The 18,053-nt window shown below is 36.8% G+C and overlaps 4 protein-coding genes across 9 annotated transcripts in view; 3 read left to right on the top strand and 1 right to left on the bottom strand.

Moving 5' to 3' along the window:
* Window positions 1–825: 825 nt before the first annotated feature.
* emb (exportin-1 emb) lies at window positions 826–8,587 on the top strand. Of its 5 annotated transcripts, none has more exons than XM_011634388.3 (14): window positions 826–985; window positions 2,305–2,539; window positions 2,743–2,937; window positions 3,025–3,375; window positions 3,481–4,206; window positions 4,296–4,530; window positions 4,617–4,780; window positions 4,859–4,993; window positions 5,095–5,238; window positions 5,315–5,461; window positions 5,547–5,795; window positions 5,906–6,158; window positions 6,251–6,501; window positions 6,667–8,587. In XM_011634388.3, the coding sequence occupies exons 2-14, from the start codon at window positions 2,342–2,344 to the stop codon at window positions 6,811–6,813; spliced, it is 3,195 nt and encodes a 1,064-aa protein (XP_011632690.2). In that variant the 5' UTR covers window positions 826–985; window positions 2,305–2,341; the 3' UTR covers window positions 6,814–8,587. The 5 variants fall into 5 exon arrangements, with proteins under 5 accessions (XP_011632690.2, XP_011632691.2, XP_011632692.2 ...); XM_011634389.2 differs by having other exon boundaries at window positions 834–1,063; XM_011634390.3 differs by lacking the exon at window positions 826–985 and adding an exon at window positions 1,096–1,220.
* A 1,927-nt stretch (window positions 8,588–10,514) lies between these two features.
* Window positions 10,515–12,981, bottom strand: LOC105424258 (serine/threonine-protein phosphatase 2A regulatory subunit B'' subunit gamma-like). The gene is made up of 7 exons (XM_011634391.3): window positions 12,840–12,981; window positions 12,584–12,711; window positions 11,919–12,305; window positions 11,444–11,769; window positions 11,138–11,351; window positions 10,944–11,071; window positions 10,515–10,843 (listed from the first exon to the last, which is right to left on the bottom strand). Exons 1-7 carry the CDS (start codon window positions 12,943–12,945, stop codon window positions 10,732–10,734), a joined length of 1,401 nt encoding a protein of 466 aa, XP_011632693.2. The 5' UTR covers window positions 12,946–12,981; the 3' UTR covers window positions 10,515–10,731.
* A 372-nt stretch (window positions 12,982–13,353) lies between these two features.
* Edem1 (ER degradation-enhancing alpha-mannosidase-like protein 2) lies at window positions 13,354–15,693 on the top strand. The gene has a single exon (XM_089070562.1). The coding sequence runs from the start codon at window positions 13,354–13,356 to the stop codon at window positions 15,478–15,480; it is 2,127 nt and encodes a 708-aa protein (XP_088926688.1). The 3' UTR covers window positions 15,481–15,693.
* The window catches only part of LOC105424259 (CXXC finger protein 1), an 8,061-nt gene continuing 5,482 nt past the window's right edge, over window positions 15,475–18,053 (top strand). Inside the window, exons 1-5 of one of the 2 annotated variants that reach the window (XM_011634392.2) lie at window positions 15,475–15,612; window positions 16,502–16,623; window positions 16,722–16,812; window positions 16,887–17,104; window positions 17,320–17,896. In XM_011634392.2, coding sequence (XP_011632694.2) covers window positions 15,520–15,612; window positions 16,502–16,623; window positions 16,722–16,812; window positions 16,887–17,104; window positions 17,320–17,896 — 1,101 coding nt within the window. In that variant the 5' untranslated portion in view covers window positions 15,475–15,519. Of the gene's footprint in view, window positions 15,613–16,066; window positions 16,296–16,501; window positions 16,624–16,721; window positions 16,813–16,886; window positions 17,105–17,319; window positions 17,897–18,053 lie in introns of those variants that run through there. The other variant, XM_011634393.3, reaches the window with a different exon arrangement.

Here is an 18,053-nt window from a genome sequence, read left to right as displayed (position 1 = left end):
TTGCTCTATAATTTATGACCAACTTGCGTTCCGAAATTCATTGAGAAAAAATCAGATCTGTGTTATATTTAAAAAGATATCTTTCATCAGACATCTCTTTATCTTGTAAAAGTTTTAATGGGTGTGCTTAGAATGTGCTTAGAAAATTTTGATATTTAGGTAATTATTTATTTTACATAAAATAGTAATATTATAATTTAATTTAGATTAAATCTGAATATACAGTATTTAATAATAAGTGAGTTTTTTTAAGTGATCAAAGTGGCAAATTCTTCATGCAAGAAAAATAAAGTGCATGTGAAGATTAATCGGTCATTTTTTTCATTGTTAAAAATTTTAATTTTGTTTCATATCTCTTATAACATTTTGATAACATAACTTATAAATAAAAAGAGTTATTAAAATTTGAAGGAAATAAATTTAAAGTTTATTTTTAATCTGACTAAAAACTGACTAAAAAAACTGATTGCATTGAAGAACAACGTGTTCGTTCGGCAACCTGATATAAACTTGCGAAAGTTTGAAAACTATTCTGTTGTAGATTATCGGACGCGGTCGCATTTTCAGTGTTCGCCATTGTGTCCCACGCATTCATTTGCATTATTCGAGCACGTATCGCATATTAATTTGACGGTCTCGTTCATTCCTACGACGAACCATCGGTCGAGTCAAAAACGGAGCGCACGTGCTGGCGTGACGTCAGACGACGCCAATTGTGGCGTCACGAGAAACAGCCGCTTAGCGATGTGCCGATTGGTCGAGCTCACGCGGCTGGACCAATCGCCGCCGCGGTCTGTCCGCAATAGTCACGTAAACTTTTTCCAGCCATCTTGTTATTATTTTCGAAAATCTTGAGGTTGGATTTTCGGGAAGACGCAGTACGTGCGAACGCCTCTGGCACTTTGTTCCCGAGCGATCAGTTTGTGAAAGACGCAGTTCGCATGAGGTTAAGAGTGCGAGATCGCGACGAAGAACGGCCTCGGTGGTGGGTATCTCTTTCTCGTCGTAGTGTCGACCTCTCCTCGCTAGCGACTGTCGCAGAAGTAACGGCGTGAGAGAAAAGGTAGAGATGAGGGAATACGTGCGAGAGATAGAGGCAGAAGAGTAAGAGAGAGGATGAGAGAAGGAGAGAGAGAGAGAGAGAAAGAGAGAGCGTGAGTGAGCGAATGAGGAAGAGAGACCGCGATAGACGGTGAGGAATGACGAGTGCGTGAAACGAGGTACGAAAATTGGTGGTCGTGCGCGGGAATCAGCGGTTGTGTGTTTGACCCTTTTATGCTTGTGATTCGCGCCGTGGTGATCCGGCCGTCGGCGCGGAGCGTGTGCGTTTTTTAATTCCCGAACGGAGAGTACGTTGTATGAGAGTGAACACGGTAAGTCGGCGCGTCGTTTCCCGCGGCGCCTTGTCCACTCGACGAGCGACGACGCAACGGCTCGTCCGAGGGGCCGCCCTCGCGCGGGGTTGCCGAGATCGCACGAGCTAGGTGGATCCACGGCTATCCCACGTTCTCGCCCGCGTTTCATACGTCTCGCTCGTCCGCCCGCGTGACAATTTGCGCCCGCAACGCAATTCACATAACCTTGCTTCCGATTGTCAAATGTAGGTTAGATCGGGCGGGCGGGCGGGCGGTCGGTCGCGACGGCGACGGCGGCGGCGGCGACGGTGGTGATGGCGGTGGTTACGGCGGAGGATCGGTGACCCCTCGCGTGGCATTTCTAAGGAGAGATTTTTTTTCCCTCATGCTCGCGACGACGGTCGATCCATCCGCGTCGCAGACGCGGCGTTCACGCCACGGTCGACGTCCGCGTCGTTGAGCCCCCTTGATTCTCTCGAGCGCAACACGAACACGTGCGACGAAATTTCCAATTTTTGCCTTTTTTGAAAACGCTCGATGCTCATCTCGGTGCAAAATATTATCTCTGAATCTTTCATGTTAGATTTCTAATTGAGGACAATGATATTTAGAATAAAACTTGTACATCATTAGAATTTATTTATTTGGATTTTAGATGTTTTTATCCGATTTAGTTTTATCTATTTTGCATCTCTTATAATTTGGAGTATAAGTAATAGTTTTAAATTCAAAAAGTCATTAGAATTATTTATATTATCAAACTAAATACTTTTTAATCGATATAAATCTAGTATACTCATTATCTTTGTTTAACATTTAAACACAAGGACCATAGATGATATAAATAGATTTGTATTCACTACCGAATAAATAGCACTAAAATATCAATTGATTTATTCAAATAATTTATTAATGAATGGTATTTTTATTTATCTTTTTTATTTGAAAGGTAATACGTGCAAAAGGGTGTATAGTTAAGATATACAATGGCAACTTTGGCTGAGCAAGCAAATAAATTACTGAACTTCAATGAAAAATTGGATATAACACTTCTGGACAATATAGTAGGATGTATGTACAGTGGGATAGGTGAGCAACAGAGAATCGCCCAAGAGGTATTAACGAATCTTAAAGAACATCCAAACGCTTGGACACGAGTAGATACCATCTTAGAATATTCACAGGTAAATGTCAACAAATTGTTTCTCATCTTTGGTCACATGTATATATACATAGGTATATATACATATATATATAATTATATATATATATATATATATATATAATTATATATATATGTATATATAATATATATATATATATATATATATATATATATATATATATATATATACACATACATGCAAATAATTATATTGTGGCACAGAATCAACAAACAAAATATTATGGCTTGCAAATATTGGAGCAAGTTATAAAGACACGATGGAAAGTGCTACCAAGGAATCAGTGCGAGGGTATAAAAAAATACATTGTAGGTCTTATCATAAAAACGAGCAGTGATCCAGAGACGATGGAAGCTTCCAAAGTTTACCTTAACAAACTTAATATGATACTTGTACAAGTGAGTAGAAATGTATTTTATTTCCTTTATATGATACCGATTAATAATGTTAATAATGATAATTAATAATAAAACTCATCTCATCAGGTACTGAAACGCGAGTGGCCAAAAAATTGGGAATCCTTCATCAGCGACATCGTTGGTGCAAGTAAAACTAACGAGAGTCTTTGTCAGAATAATATGGCCATCTTAAAACTTTTGTCAGAGGAAGTATTTGACTTTTCTAGCGGTCAACTCACTCAGACAAAAGCGAAACACTTAAAAGATACAATGTGCAGTGAATTTTCACAAATATTCCAACTTTGCCAATTTGTAATGGATAATTCACAAAATGTTCAATTAGTAGCAGTCACGTTAGAGACGCTCCTAAGGTTTTTAAATTGGATTCCACTCGGTTATATTTTCGAAACGAAATTGATAACTACTTTAATATTCAAGGTATAATTTATATCTTATCATATTTCCCCCTCCCCTCTTCATTATTTTGCGTTTCAATTAAGTATTGCCATTTTTTAAAAATCAATCCTTGTTTTTAATTTACAGTTTTTGAATGTACCAATATTTCGGAACGTTACGCTAAAGTGTCTAACTGAAATTGCGGCAGTTACTGCAACTGTGCCGAATTATGATGACATGTTCGTTATATTATTTATCAACACAATGCAGCAATTGGAGTTGATGCTTCCGTTGGAAACTAACATACGTGAAGCATACGCAGCTGGTCAAGACCAAGAACAAAATTTTATTCAAAATCTAGCCATGTTTCTTTGCACTTATCTGAAGGATCATGGCGAGCTAATAGAGAAAAAACAATTAAATGATACACTAGTAAAGGCATTACATTATCTCGTTCTTATCTCTGAGGTCGACGAGGTTGAAATATTTAAAATCTGTTTAGAATACTGGAATGGATTAGCTTCTGAGTTGTACAAAGAAAATCCTTTTGTGACCTCATCACCGCTTTTCATGACTAAGAACATGACGGTTCCACCTCGGAGATTATTTTATGGTCAAGTTCTAACGAAAGTACGATACATCATGATTAGCAGAATGGCAAAGCCCGAAGAAGTACTTGTTGTAGAAAATGAAAACGGCGAGGTTGTCAGAGAATTTATGAAAGATACTGATTCTATAAATCTCTATAAGAACATGAGAGAGACTCTTGTATATCTAACTCATCTTGATTATTTGGATACTGAGAGAGTCATGACAGAGAAATTGCAAAATCAAGTTAATGGCACAGAATGGTCGTGGAAGAATCTCAATACGGTAACTTTTCTGGTTTTTCTTTAAAAATGCATATAAATAATAAATTATTAAATGAGAAATATAATGATATGTTTTTATTTCTTCATTAGCTGTGCTGGGCAATAGGCAGTATTTCAGGGGCTATGCATGAAGAAGATGAGAAACGTTTTTTGGTAACTGTAATCAAGGATTTACTTGGTCTATGCGAACAGAAAAAGGGAAAAGATAATAAAGCTATAATTGCCAGCAATATTATGTATGTTGTTGGCCAGTATCCACGGTTTCTCCGAGCCCATTGGAAATTTTTAAAGACTGTTGTAAATAAACTTTTTGAGTTTATGCATGGTATGTACATATTTTTAATACGGAGACTGTTTATTATATAACACAGTTTATAAATAAATAAACTTTTGTCTGTATTTCTTTTTTAGAAACGCACGATGGTGTGCAAGATATGGCCTGCGATACTTTTATTAAAATAGCACTGAAATGCAGACGACACTTTGTTACTGTACAAATGGGAGAAGCAATGCCATTTATTGAAGAAATTCTTTCTACTATTAGCACCATTATATGCGATCTTCAGACCCAACAAGTAAAAATAAATCTTGATATTTGTTTTATATTATCTTTAGTTATGAAATGAATTTTATAATTTAATATTACACAACAGGTACATACATTCTATGAGGCCGTTGGCTATATGATAAGCGCTCAAACTGATACGGTAGTGCAGGAGCAATTGATTGAGAAATATATGCTCCTCCCCAATCAGGTTTGGGATGACATCATAAGTCAGGCGTCTAAGGTATGTCATAATACATGTTGCATTTTACAAAGAAATAAACAAAATTTTATATTTGCATGTATATGTGATTATATTTTAATTTATATAATATTTTTCGTTAGAATGTGGATGTCTTGAAGGACCAAGAAGCCGTGAAACAACTCGCCAGCATCTTAAAAACAAATGTTCGAGCTTGTAAAGCTCTTGGGCATCCGTACGTGATACAGTTAGGGAAAATATACTTAGATATGTTGAATGTTTATAAGGTGCGTTTCTATTTGCTTGTAAAATTTTTCGAGACAATCATAATTGATGCTTAATGCAAGTTCATATTTGTTACAGGTTATGAGTGAAAACATAAGTGCTGCAATAGCTGTAAATGGTGAAATAGTAATGAAGCAACCTTTAATTAAGAGTATGAGAGTAGTAAAAAAGGAAACGTTGAAACTAATTTCGGATTGGGTGAGCAGAACGAATGATCATCAAATGGTAAATTTTCTTACTTACAAATTTTCACTTATTTTTTTCTTTTTTTTTATCTCTAATTAATCTTTTATAAAAATATCTTCGTTAGGTATTGGAGAACTTTATACCGCCATTGTTGGACGCCGTTTTACTGGATTATCAAAAGACAAATGTTCATTGTGCTAGAGAACCCGAAGTGCTTAGTGCTATGGCTACCATAGTAAATAAATTGGAAGCTCATATCACTAGCGAGGTGCCCAAAATATTCGATGCAGTATTTGAATGTACTTTAGAAATGATAAACAAAGACTTCGAAGAATTTCCTGAACACAGGACAAATTTTTTCCTTCTCTTACAAGTAGGCAATGAAAGCAATATCCAATTGCTCGTTTTTATATAATTAAGACTTTTTACAAATTGTATAATTATTATACGTTTATTATTTTATCCTTGTTTTTTTCAATACAGGCGGTGAATATTCATTGTTTCCCTGCATTTCTTTCAATTCCACCGGCTCAATTCAAGCTGGTTCTTGACTCGATCATTTGGGCTTTTAAACATACGATGAGGAATGTAGCAGATACAGGTTTACAAATTCTTTATCAACTTCTACTAAATATTGAACAGCATGAACAAGCTGGTCAAAGTTTTTATCAAACATATTTTACGGATATTCTGCAACATGTATTCAGTGTTGTCACAGATACATCACACACTGCAGGTAAAGTAATATATTTCTATACATATACAATTGTCATTAATTTAATTGGATTAATATACATTATTTTCATTTGATTTTATTCTTATTTACAGGTCTGACTATGCACGCGACTATTCTCGCTTATATGTTTACACTGATTGAACGTGGGAAAATTCAGGTGCCGCTCGGCCCTGTGCCTGATAATGCTTTATTCATACAAGATTTTGTTGCAAGATTGCTTAAAGCAGCCTTTCCGCATTTAACTGATAATCAGATTAAAATCACTGTGCAAGGTTTGTTCCATCTTAATCAAGATATCACCGCATTCAAAGAACACCTTAGAGATTTTCTCATTCAAATCAAAGTAAGTAATATTCAAACATTTATGCTTGTATAGTTTATCTAAAAATGTATATGAGACAGCTGATCTTTTTTTGAAAGCTAATCGAACAAAGTAGCAGCTGTCACATTTGACGAAAATTATTTTTATAAGATTTAAAACAAATTAATGTATTTTTTTCTTATTCAGGAATATACGGGTGAGGATGATTCTGAGCTTTACTTGGAGGAACGAGAAACAGCTCTACGACTAGCCCAAGAAGAGAAAAGGCGACAGCAAATGGCAGTACCAGGCATTATTAATCCTCATGATATGCCGGAAGAGATGCAGGATTGAATCAACTGTCCTCGTCTATCGTTTTCTGCACATTTGAATGAGAAACACTCTGTTAAAGGAATTATTGTATCCTTTGAGCTGTAATTATCCCTGCGACATCACCATCATCACCGTCAAAAATAGACAGATATCGATTACTTACTAAAACCAAGTCTGCAAAATGAAAAAACTACACCCTTGTTAAGGAGGTAAGCCCGAAATGCGGTGACTGTTTGTTTGTTATAGGATTTTAAAAAAGATTCGAGTTTCCGTTGTGGATAATGGAACAATTGCCTGCTAGCGATGCTATTTCATGTAATAAAATGAAAGAACTACTTCTCAGAGAAAATAAATTATCTAAGAATGGTATCTCTCTAGGATAAAACTTTTACAGATTAAATTTCCAGTTAATAGAATCCAGGATTATAAAAATGGTGGATATGGCAAAAATAACATTACCATTTTTCAGAATTGCTCTCAAATGAGTCGATGTATGTTATATGTTTTATATATATATATATATTTATATATATATATTTCATAAACATGACTTTCTCTCTATATATATATAATTTTTTATGAAATCTACAACACTATTATATTAGATTTCGTTTTGGCATCTCTTCCGAAGAAAATGCTACAGTCCACAGAATTATTTTGTTCATATTATCAGCTATTGAAATTTAACATGAATTATATATTTATATGTAAGCTTACTTGTGATAGCTTAAACTAATGTATTGATACATGAATTTGTTATAATATAATTAATACAAAGGAAACCTTTTTCTTGTTCCATATTCTTTTGAGTAAAACGATATATTTTTCTTCAGTCGCAATTATACTTCAGCAAACAACGCCAATATAAAATTTTCTTTTTTCCGTAACATGATAAATGATGGAACATTTAAAGTGATATAAGAGACACAGGCGTGCAGGTGATAAAAAAAAACTTATATCTACTAGATGAACGCGCAGATATATAGTATATCTAACAATCCGAGTAATTCAAAGCCATGTAAAGAAAAGAAAAGCATTATATAAATATATATAAAGCAGCGACCTATTTAACTTGTTAGATGATTAATGCATTTATTTGATCATTATACATATAATAGGATTTCAGTGAATACTTGATGAATTAGTGTACTTTGTCGGGCATGAATGTGGATAAAGAAATCTTTGATGATTTTGCGTGAGATAAAATGTGTATACAGTACAATTGGGTTCGACCGAGGATTAATTCTTAATTGCAATGAATCGCATAATGATTGTCGTATGTATGTTAAATCAGTGTAGAGCTTTAAAGTGAAATACGTCGATATTATACTTATCTTATCGCCTTTAGGTAAAGGCGATTGAAGATATTTTGTGAGTAATTTGCATAAAATAGTATCGTCGCAGCAGGCTCTGAACATGTGTAGGTGAAGGTGTGTGTTTTTATCTGACGATCAATGAGCGAAGTTGTAAAATAATATCATTATTATTATTACTATATTATTACGAGCCATACAGTGGATACTTGTAAATTAAATGATCGCAACGTACGTTTAGCTCTTATTTAGGTACCATCCTATCTCGAGTTTTTGTGTTGTCGAATTAGCTTAGCAATCACACGAAAAAACATTACGCCAAGGAATATTTCCTGTCGAAGATGCGAGCTACATCTTGAGAAAGGAATCAAGTTTTTTAATACATTCTGTTTTTACAAGTCATACTATCGTATCATTAGTCATGCGCGACGTTCTATTGAGGTTAAATGATAAATTTAAATAAACGAATTTGATTCATTGTATTATCGTTTTATTTTCATTATCTATAACTCTGGCTCTCTCTTGTGTTATATATCTATAAAAAATATTTCAGTTTCGAAGACATACTTTCGACGTTATTTTCAATGTGTCTGTCGTTGCAAGAAAATTGTTAAGAGCAGATAAAGATACAATAAATTTTTTTAAATTATATCAGCACAGAAAGAAAATGTATTCAATCATTATATTTGTATAAAAAAAATCATACAGTAAATAATAAAAGAACGAATGAGTGAGAGAGAAAAAAAAAGAGAGTTTGATTCACATAGATTCTTGGTATACAAACTGTATAAGATTGCAAGTTTTTATTGTATGTTAAAATAAATAGTATAGCAAAATGCTTTCAAAGTGAATAAATTTAAATGTCGTATGATTCGAGCTTGCCTCCAAGCTCTAAATTCGAGCTTAATACGCATTTAATATCAAGATACAATTTATAGAACAGATGCTGTTCATTAAATAAATGTCCTATATATTTCGCAAGAAGAGTCGCATTTGAGAAATCGAAAATTCCGCCCTCGTCTACCAGACATGAGGCCTGTTCTTTTTGGCTGAACTGGTTGTACTAGTTCACAGTTTATCTTTCTTTCTTTCTTATCTTAGTGGAAGAAGAAAGATAAATTGAGTGCCTTTCCATTTAGTAACACAAGTTGACACAAGTGTCATTTTGTCCTTGTTAATCATTGAAAGCCAAGAAAGATAGAACGATACTTGTGTCGACTTGTGTCACTAAATGGAAAGAATCCATTCTGAACTAGCGCAGCCAGTTCAGCTAAAAAGAACAGACTCATGCTCTTCGCACTGTATCATGCGCATGCGCACTTCACGCGCTTATTTTTGTCCATATATAGACATCGACGAAGGGAAATCCGTTTCGAATCCGTTTTCGAATCTTCTCGCGAAATGAAAGTGAGGAAAAATTATTGCGCAATTACTATTGGACATAGCATTTCTCCGCAAGTGTGTGTAAATTTGCAAATCCAAGGAAAAGTGCGAAAGCAAAGAAATTTTATTTTCATATAATTGTAAACACATATGTAATGCACAAACATAATGATGTAATCTACATATCTGAAATGCAACGATAATCGTTCGTCAGCGAATTTGATATAAATTGAGAAAGTTAAATAAGATGCGAATTTCAAATCCTTAATAATTAGAATTTTTAGGTTAATTTTTTTAATTGTTTTCCTCGTTTTCTAAGACAATTATTGAAGTTACGTTGAAGCTGATATAGGAACATTCAGCCAATGGACGAGTTTGTGGAGGTTACTAGAAATTAAATTCTGTCATTGGATCTCTGGAGCATGTTCCAAAACTCATCAAACTGAGAATTATTCAAAATGTAAATTCTTATCTATTTGTTATTTTGCTTAGTATTCAAGCCATTTATATCGCTTACATGTCACCGATTATCATATTCATCAATGTAGATTAATTTTCTCGGTTATCTTACTTTTTGTGTTTACCATTCTTTCCTACCATTTCTATTAATTTTAATCTTTTAATATATTCTTTTTTTTTAATCTTTATAATTAAAAAAAGTAAATTAAATCAAGATAAAGTCAACCTACATTGGTAGAAATGTAATTTTTATGCGGATGTGTTGATCAGCTGATTCCGCTGAGGCGCCTCCCTTCCACTTTACCTATTTGATGGTTTTATGCTTTTATCCAATCTCATAGTTTGAAATCGCGCCATATGTGATTGGCACGTGGAAAAACTGTCGTACGGTATGAATCATAAATTTAAAAATTTAAATATTATAAATTGTTCGAATCGTTTTAATTATATGGAAAAGCATATAGTATTGAATTAAAAGTAAATTATTTTTCTTACAAAAAACACATACACATACACAATGTTACATGATAGAGTTAGTATAGCATTTATGATAGTAAAATTAAAAAATATTAAAAAATAATATATATTAATTCGATGTATAAAAGTTATACATGTGATGATGATGATTGCCTATTCTGGCACATAATAAATTATAAAAATTTTATTATTACAAAACGAGTCACATCACAACGTTGTTTTAAACATATCAAGTGTTAATGTCCAATCTCGTATTATCTATCCCGGTGGGATATTTATCTCGTATTCTGGGATGGGAAGTACTTCGTCATACATGAGATGATTCATCTCCAGTATCAGCTGCCATAGCTTCTCGATTCTCGTATGCCCAAAAGCCGTGAAACTCAATTAAAATACTGATCATTGTGTCACCCTGTCCACTTTTGCAATTAAAATATTTTAATTTAGTTATAACATATTATATTTTATTACAATCGAATTTTGAATTTTGAATTCGAGATTGAATTCGAGAAATCTTACCAAGAAAGTAAATCCTGTAACGTAATTTTACACGGATCAGCTGGCTTTACCATGTCGAATATTTCATCTTTGACATCCTCAAAGCTAACAGGTTCTTGCCCATGCATCGTCATTTGTTCTTGTATAGCCTGCAAATTATTTTTTATTTTAGGAGTTAGTTTAAAAAAAATTTCTATTATAATAAAAATACATACCCTGAAGAAATAATTGAGACAAAAAGTATCTAAGTAACCGCGATTGTTAATGTCTAAAATGCGAAAGAGATAATGAAGACTTTGAGGTTCGTGCCGATTCTCTAATGCCAAGACGAAATCCAAATATGTTTTGTAGTCCATCTCGCCTTCGTAAGTTAAGCATTCTTGAAATACTCTTTCGAGGAAAACACCGGTTAAAGTACCGGTACCGTATCTATTAATAAAATAATTATACTTTTAATTCAATATTATATATTTTACATAATATTATATATGAAATTTATATAAAATTTTGTGATTTATTACCCAGCAAGTTCTTCTTTGTTCAACATCCCATTGTGATCTCTGTCAAGATTGAGATACTGTCCATATACCTTAAGCGCCGAAGGCGCAGAGAACCAATTCGCTTCTTGCAAATCTTTTGGCAAATCTTCGTCCCTCAATTCCAAAAGATCATCCAGAAAACTGCATGCTAAAATATCTTGAATACGAACGCGCCCAGTTCGAAGAGGATCCAAAAAAAATAAAAACTTCCGGACCGCTGTACATACATAAAATGAATGGAAGGATTTTTCCAGGCCTTCGAGCTGTGGCAGAGTTGGGATCAATTCCAAAATGTAATTTTCTAAATCCTGTAAATTAACAAGTAAAAAGTATATTATTAAATGCAATTAATACATTTTACTTATAAGCCTGCAATCTGAGAAATTTAGAGAATAAAAAAATAAATGCCATTTTCTTTCCAAGAATTCCAAATATCAGAATCCCAGAATCCTCTTACCGATTCTCTAAGATAGCCCTGTCCTGTAATGTCGTATAAAGAAAGCCCAATTCTTGTTTGATGCAACCAAACTTTTCGCATAACATAATTAAACAATGCCATGATACTGATTCTACCATGTGGATCTCCTTGCTGCAGTTTGGCAAAGACGACTGCAGTGAAATATGGACTGCATTTGGCTCCCGCGAGTTTGCCCACTTTCTTAAAATCTTCAAAATTGATCAATTGCTCTTCTCCTGACAAGGGTGGGCTGTGATGTTTGTCTAACAAAACCCAGAGTGCCTTCAATTCATTATTGTCAAGCAACTGTCGAGAACGTCTTTGTAGAAATAAGGCACGTGTTTCCTCACGTAATTTCTGTGGTAGAATCTCATCTTCTTTGGGCAGCTAAATTATAACAAAAAATGTATTATAAATATATTTATAGGCCAACACAGCATTTCATACTATAAATATTTAATGGTGTTTTTAGTCAAAACTAGAAACTATATATTCTCTCATGATACCATGATAAACAATTCAATGATATCAATGCAAAATCCTTTACAGTAGTATATTTTATTGTAAAAAATATGTATCCTCTCAACCAGAATTTAAACCTGGACAAGCATCCTTAAAAAGATCCAAGAAATATATTTAAACACTCTTTCAATGTTCAAACATACCTTAAAGTAAAACTTCGGTATAACTTTATATGTAGAGTCATCTTTAGCTTTCATACCCTTCCACTGTTGATATATCTTTTGAAAATATTCGTCCTCTTTCTTCTCGTTCTCTTGACAGTTCTCCTTTGCTGCAACGACACAACTTATTAAAACAACGAAGTACACATGAATGATTCCATTTTTTGTAAAATCATGTTTTAAAAAAATGAAAAAAAAAAATATGCTGCTTACATTGAAAGACGAATAGTATACATACATTTCTTTGTCGAAACGCGGTTTTGCAACAGCGTCTTCAGTTCCATAGTGATAAGCGTCAACTTCGTATCCAACCCATGTGCCTGTCCGAACTTTAGTTGTGTCATGTAAGGGTCAACCAAAGGCTACAAGCTCCGGTTCTACGGTGTGCTCGCCGTCTCCTCGGTTCCTACGGTTGGAGAGAACACAAAAAATCAGAACACAAAATCTGCGTTCTGCGTCCCGCGTGATTGCGCGCGCGCGCGCGCGCGCGAATCCAACCTCGCGGGACATACGTATTTGCAATCGCAACGCAGGTGCTCGCGTATAGGTTAGGGTGATGTCGCGCGGAACGCGATCAACGCGATGTTTACGGCGCGCGGCGGCGGCGGCGGCTGCGGCGGGATTGTTTTGATTACGTGGCGAACGTAGGACGGTCGAGGCTCGCCACGAGGGACCTGTCGCACGGACGTCGAACGGAGAAGCGGCGATGACGGATGAACGGCTACGGAGTCGGTGACGGTTGAACGAGAGCGATGATTCTCTTCAGAGCGGGCTCGGTCCTCGGCTTTCTGATCCTGGTCAGCGGATTTCGGGAATACAACAGGCGGGATATGATCGCCTTGCGCGAGGAGGTACGATCCATGTTCGATTACGCGTACTCCGGTTATCTGACGCATGCCTACCCGTACGACGAACTGCGCTCGCTGAGTTGCGACGGCTTCGATACCTGGGGCAGCTTCTCCCTGACCCTGATCGACGCCCTGGACACGCTCGCGGTCATGGGCAACTTCTCCGAGTTCCGCCGCGTCGCCGAGCTGATCGGGACGCGGGCGAACTTCGAGGCCAACATCAACGTGTCGGTGTTCGAGACAAATATCCGGGTAGTCGGCGGGCTGCTGAGTGCCCACCTGCTGTCGCGCAGAGCCGGCGTCAAACTCGAACCAGGTTGGCCCTGCAACGGCCCGCTGCTACGCCTCGCCGAGGATATGGCCAAGAGACTGATCGCCGCTTTCGATACGCCCACCGGGATGCCATACGGCACAGTCAATCTCAAGTACGGCGTACCGGAAGGCGAGACCAGTATCACATGCACCGCTGGCATCGGCACCTTCCTGCTGGAGTTTGGCACCCTCTCCAGGCTGACCGGGGATCCATTGTACGAGGAAGTCGCCATGAACGCCATAAAGGCGCTTCATTATTACAAATCCAGCATCGGCCTAGTCGGTAATCATATTGACGTCCTGACTGGCCACTGGACCGCTCAGGATTCCGGCATAGGCGCCGGCGTGGATTCCTATTTCGAGTACTTGGCGAAGGGTACCCTACTGTTTCAGGATCCTTTATTAGCCTCGATATTCCAGGAGCATAAGCGAGCCATAGAGAAGTATATTCGTCGAGAGGACTGGCATCTCTGGGTCTCCATGACCAAAGGTCAGGTGACCCTACCAGTCTTTCAGTCCCTGGACGCGTACTGGCCCGGCGTGCTGAGTTTATTCGGCGAGATCGGGGACGCCATGAAGTCCCTGCACAATTACCATCGAGTGTGGAAGCAGTTCGGATTCACTCCGGAATTCTACAACATCCCACAAGCCGAGGCGGGGACCAACAGGGAGGGCTATCCCCTTAGGCCGGAACTCATTGAATCCGTCATGTATCTTTACAGGGCGACCAGAGATCCCTATCTGATCCAGGTAGGAGTGGACATCCTCAGGAGTCTGCAGCACAGCGCGAAAACCGCCTGTGGTTACGCGACTATCAACGATGTTCGAGATCACCGCAAGGCAGACCGGATGGAATCCTTCTTTTTAGCAGAGACCACTAAGTACCTGTATCTTCTTTTCGACACTGACAACTTCATCCACAATCCCGGCTCCCACGGTGAGATAATCAACACCCAGTGGGGTCAGTGTGTGGTGGACGCCGGCGGATACATCTTCAACACAGAGGCCCATCCGATCGACCCCGGGGCTCTGTACTGTTGCCGACCTGCGCAAGAGATCTTTCCGGACAAGAGATCGGTATTGAAGAGATTCGTGCCGATGAAGGACTCATTGGTGGACGACGTCTCATCGAGCGAGTTTCGTTATGGAAAGAATGCCGGCAACAAGCATCCAAACGTGCTGCCTATCACGATAGTGAAGTTGTCCGAGATCAGGCATCACGCAAGTGGGAAAAGGGATACTCTCAACGAGAGTGCTTCATCTTCAAACGCCTCGTCGAGAACATCGGATCCGGTGGACTCATTGGAGTCCAAGCGCGAAAAAAACGCGAAGCTCGAGGAGGCGAAGAAGCAGGAGGGAGACGAGGATAATTCGAATCAGAACGCGACTCTGAGCGTTCAACTGCCGACGGCGCAGGTCCTCGCGCCTTCGTCGACGATCTACAAGGCTGACGATAGCGATGATTCCGACAGTTTTGAATCACCGATGTTATCGGACGAACAATACTCCGCTGCTGGACTCGCGACGGAGGGTGGTACTCAACGAAACGCCACGCCGAGTTCCGCCAAGACCAGATTCGAGCCGCAAATAATGCTGGAGAACATCAGACGCGGCAATCTCTATCCGACCAATATCACAGCGCGACAGAACTATCAGATTTTGTCCTGTCAAGCTCAACCATTCCTACAACGAATGTCGATCATAGGAGAATTTTTTTAAATAAACGACGCGCTGGAGAAAAATTGAGGCCGGAGATCTATGCGAGTCTGTTACGGCGATTATCGAGAAATATTTTTGATTCGTGGATCTTTGTTACGAGAATGGAAGTCTACGCGGACCTCTGCGTCTCGCGTACGTTGTACTTTAGGATATATTCCTGTGATATAATTGTTGTTGTATAGTTTCTAATAAATATAAGATATTGCAAGCAAACCGGAGAGCTTACTTTTTTCGATAATTTAGCTCTTTATATTCTCGTGAAAAGCCACGTCTCAGAAGAAAAGTTTCATCTTAACGGGATTAAAATTTTATTACTGTATTATTTAAAAATTACATAACATTTAATTATATATTTTAATAAAATTTAAATAATTCAAGTTTAATAAAATTGTTTGATAGAATTTGGGCTTTTATCGTTCATAAAGTGTCGTATATAAAATGCCTCTTTTAAAGAATATTATAAATAAGTTTAAAAAAGATGGAAGAATATTTTAGAAAATATTTTCATATTTTTTGAAATTCTCGAGAAATTTTTCTTCTAAAATTTATTTTTATTATTTATTTAATTACATTACGGCTCATGATTGGTATGTGAAACCATGTGAACTATAGTATCGACAGTGCCAATCAACATGGCCACGGACTGTATGCTTGTTTTTTGATACTATCTTGAAATATTTCGATTTGTGTGTAGTACAACAAAATTCATGTAAATATTATAATGTAAATGTTGCAAAATTGATAGAAGTATTATTTTCCTATTGTTGATTCAAATTCGCTTCATCATGGCTGATAAAAGACAGCATAGTTTATCGGTAAGAGTTAAACGCATGGTTTTATATTAAACAAAATATAATTTTTTAATTAATTCTATAAATTGTATTAAAAAAGCATCATTATGATTTATGTTAACTTCCTTATCTTATTTATTTTATTCAATTCTTTTGTTCATTGTAACATCTGAAATGCTACCTAACCTCTTCATTATTAAAAAATGTTAAATCGATTTTAATTTACATAGAAAGAGGAAATAGCAAAGCAGTTTATGCTGCCAGAGAGAAAAAGCAAAATCGCAACGTTGTTAAAACAGGATGGTCAAGCGTATTGTATTTGCAGAAGTTCCGACAGTTCTCGCTTTATGATGTAAGCAAATTTTTTTTTACAAGAAAGTTCAAAGTTGTTTTTTCAAATACCATGTGTGTCTGACGCATGGCAACATTATAATTTCTGTATTGTTTCAGAGGATGTGATGCATGTGAGGAATGGTACCATGGTGATTGCATAAACATAACTGAAAAGGATGCAAAACATATTAAACAATTCTTCTGTGTCGTAAGCATTTTTCTCAAAAATACTTACATTTTATCTAACATCAATAAGCAATTCTTATTAATTACTGTTTATAGCGCTGTAGAGAGGAGGATCCAACTTTGATAACGCGATACAAACCACGTAGAACTGATCAGGATGACAGAAAACATAGAAAATACAAAGAGAAGGAGAGAGGACATCGATACGAATATGACGCGCCTTGGGGTCCTAGTGAAAAAAAATCCTCCAAGCGTTGCGGAGAATGTACAGGATGCCTACGCACAGAAAATTGTGGAAAGTGTGACGCTTGCAGGTAAGGAGTAATCAACAAAAATTCACGAATATCGAAGTAATTTTGCTTATATATGTAATATTTTTGGATGATGAAATATGAAATAAATTAGAAATTAATATTTTTCTGTTATTAATTTAGAAATAAAAAGATTTAGGCACCGAAGATTTCATTTTATCTAGTTATACCTATATTAAATTTCTGCATTTTAATATTTTTGAATTTCGTATGTGTAGGCATTTGAAGAAATTTGGACCTTCGGTGCGCCTGAAACTCAGATGTATTCAACGAACCTGTCGTGTACTAGGCGATCCGCTGAAACCTTCGAAAAGTCTGAACAAGGGAACGAAATTGACCAAAAGGCGGAGGAGAGACTCGAGTAACGAAAGAAATGAATATTTGGAGCCACCGCGCCACTGTTATGGACCCGCGTGCACGAAGCAATCGCGACCTGGTAGTAAATATTGTTCCGACGATTGCGGTCTGAAACTGGCGACGAGTAGGATCTATCAGGTTCTTCCGCAGCGAATACAGGAATGGTCATTGACTGCATGCATCGCGGAGCAAAATAATAGACGCGCTCTGGAAGCCGTGAGGAAGCAACAGCACGACGTCCGCAGGATACTGCAGGAATTGGAAAAAAGACATGTTGAGTTAGACCGTATTGTTGAACGCGCGAAGCACGCGTCTATTGATCCACAAGCCGAAGTGGACGATAATGATGACACGGAGAGCAGCATGTACTGTATCACGTGCGGCCATGAAGTTCATTCGAGAACCGCAATTAAACATATGGAAAAGTGTTTCAATAAGGTATTATATAATTACAAAAAATTGGTACTCTCGATCATTTGAATCTTTAATAGCTTTTATATAAATTTAAATATTATGTTATGCGCGTTTATTATCTTTCCCTTTTTATTTAATTCAAGAATAATATAATTATTCTATGAAATGAAAGTTTTCTTTC

This window comes from Pogonomyrmex barbatus, unplaced genomic scaffold (assembly GCF_055798465.1).
Source record: "Pogonomyrmex barbatus isolate J1 unplaced genomic scaffold, ASM5579846v1 scaffold10, whole genome shotgun sequence".
Taxonomy (NCBI): Eukaryota; Metazoa; Arthropoda; class Insecta; order Hymenoptera; family Formicidae; genus Pogonomyrmex; species Pogonomyrmex barbatus.
The sequence above is the reverse complement of the archived record's forward strand: the minus strand, read 5'-3'. Positions and strand labels throughout refer to the sequence as shown.

Excerpts from the sequence above, each read along its gene's own strand:
- emb (XM_011634388.3), top strand. The coding sequence starts at position 2,342 with ATGGCAACTTTGGCTGAGCAAGCAAATAAATTACTGAACTTCAATGAA. Across the intron at positions 5,462-5,546 it reads GAACGAATGATCATCAAATG|GTATTGGAGAACTTTATACC; the intron begins GTAAATTTTCTT and ends TATCTTCGTTAG. Across the intron at positions 5,796-5,905 it reads ATTTTTTCCTTCTCTTACAA|GCGGTGAATATTCATTGTTT; the intron begins GTAGGCAATGAA and ends TTTTCAATACAG.
- Edem1 (XM_089070562.1), top strand. The coding sequence starts at position 13,354 with ATGATTCTCTTCAGAGCGGGCTCGGTCCTCGGCTTTCTGATCCTGGTC.
- LOC105424258 (XM_011634391.3), bottom strand. The coding sequence starts at position 12,945 with ATGACACAACTAAAGTTCGGACAGGCACATGGGTTGGATACGAAGTTG. Across the intron at positions 11,352-11,443 it reads AACAAAGAAGAACTTGCTGG|ATACGGTACCGGTACTTTAA; the intron begins GTAATAAATCAC and ends TTTTATTAATAG. Across the intron at positions 10,844-10,943 it reads TTACAGGATTTACTTTCTTG|TGGACAGGGTGACACAATGA; the intron begins GTAAGATTTCTC and ends TAATTGCAAAAG.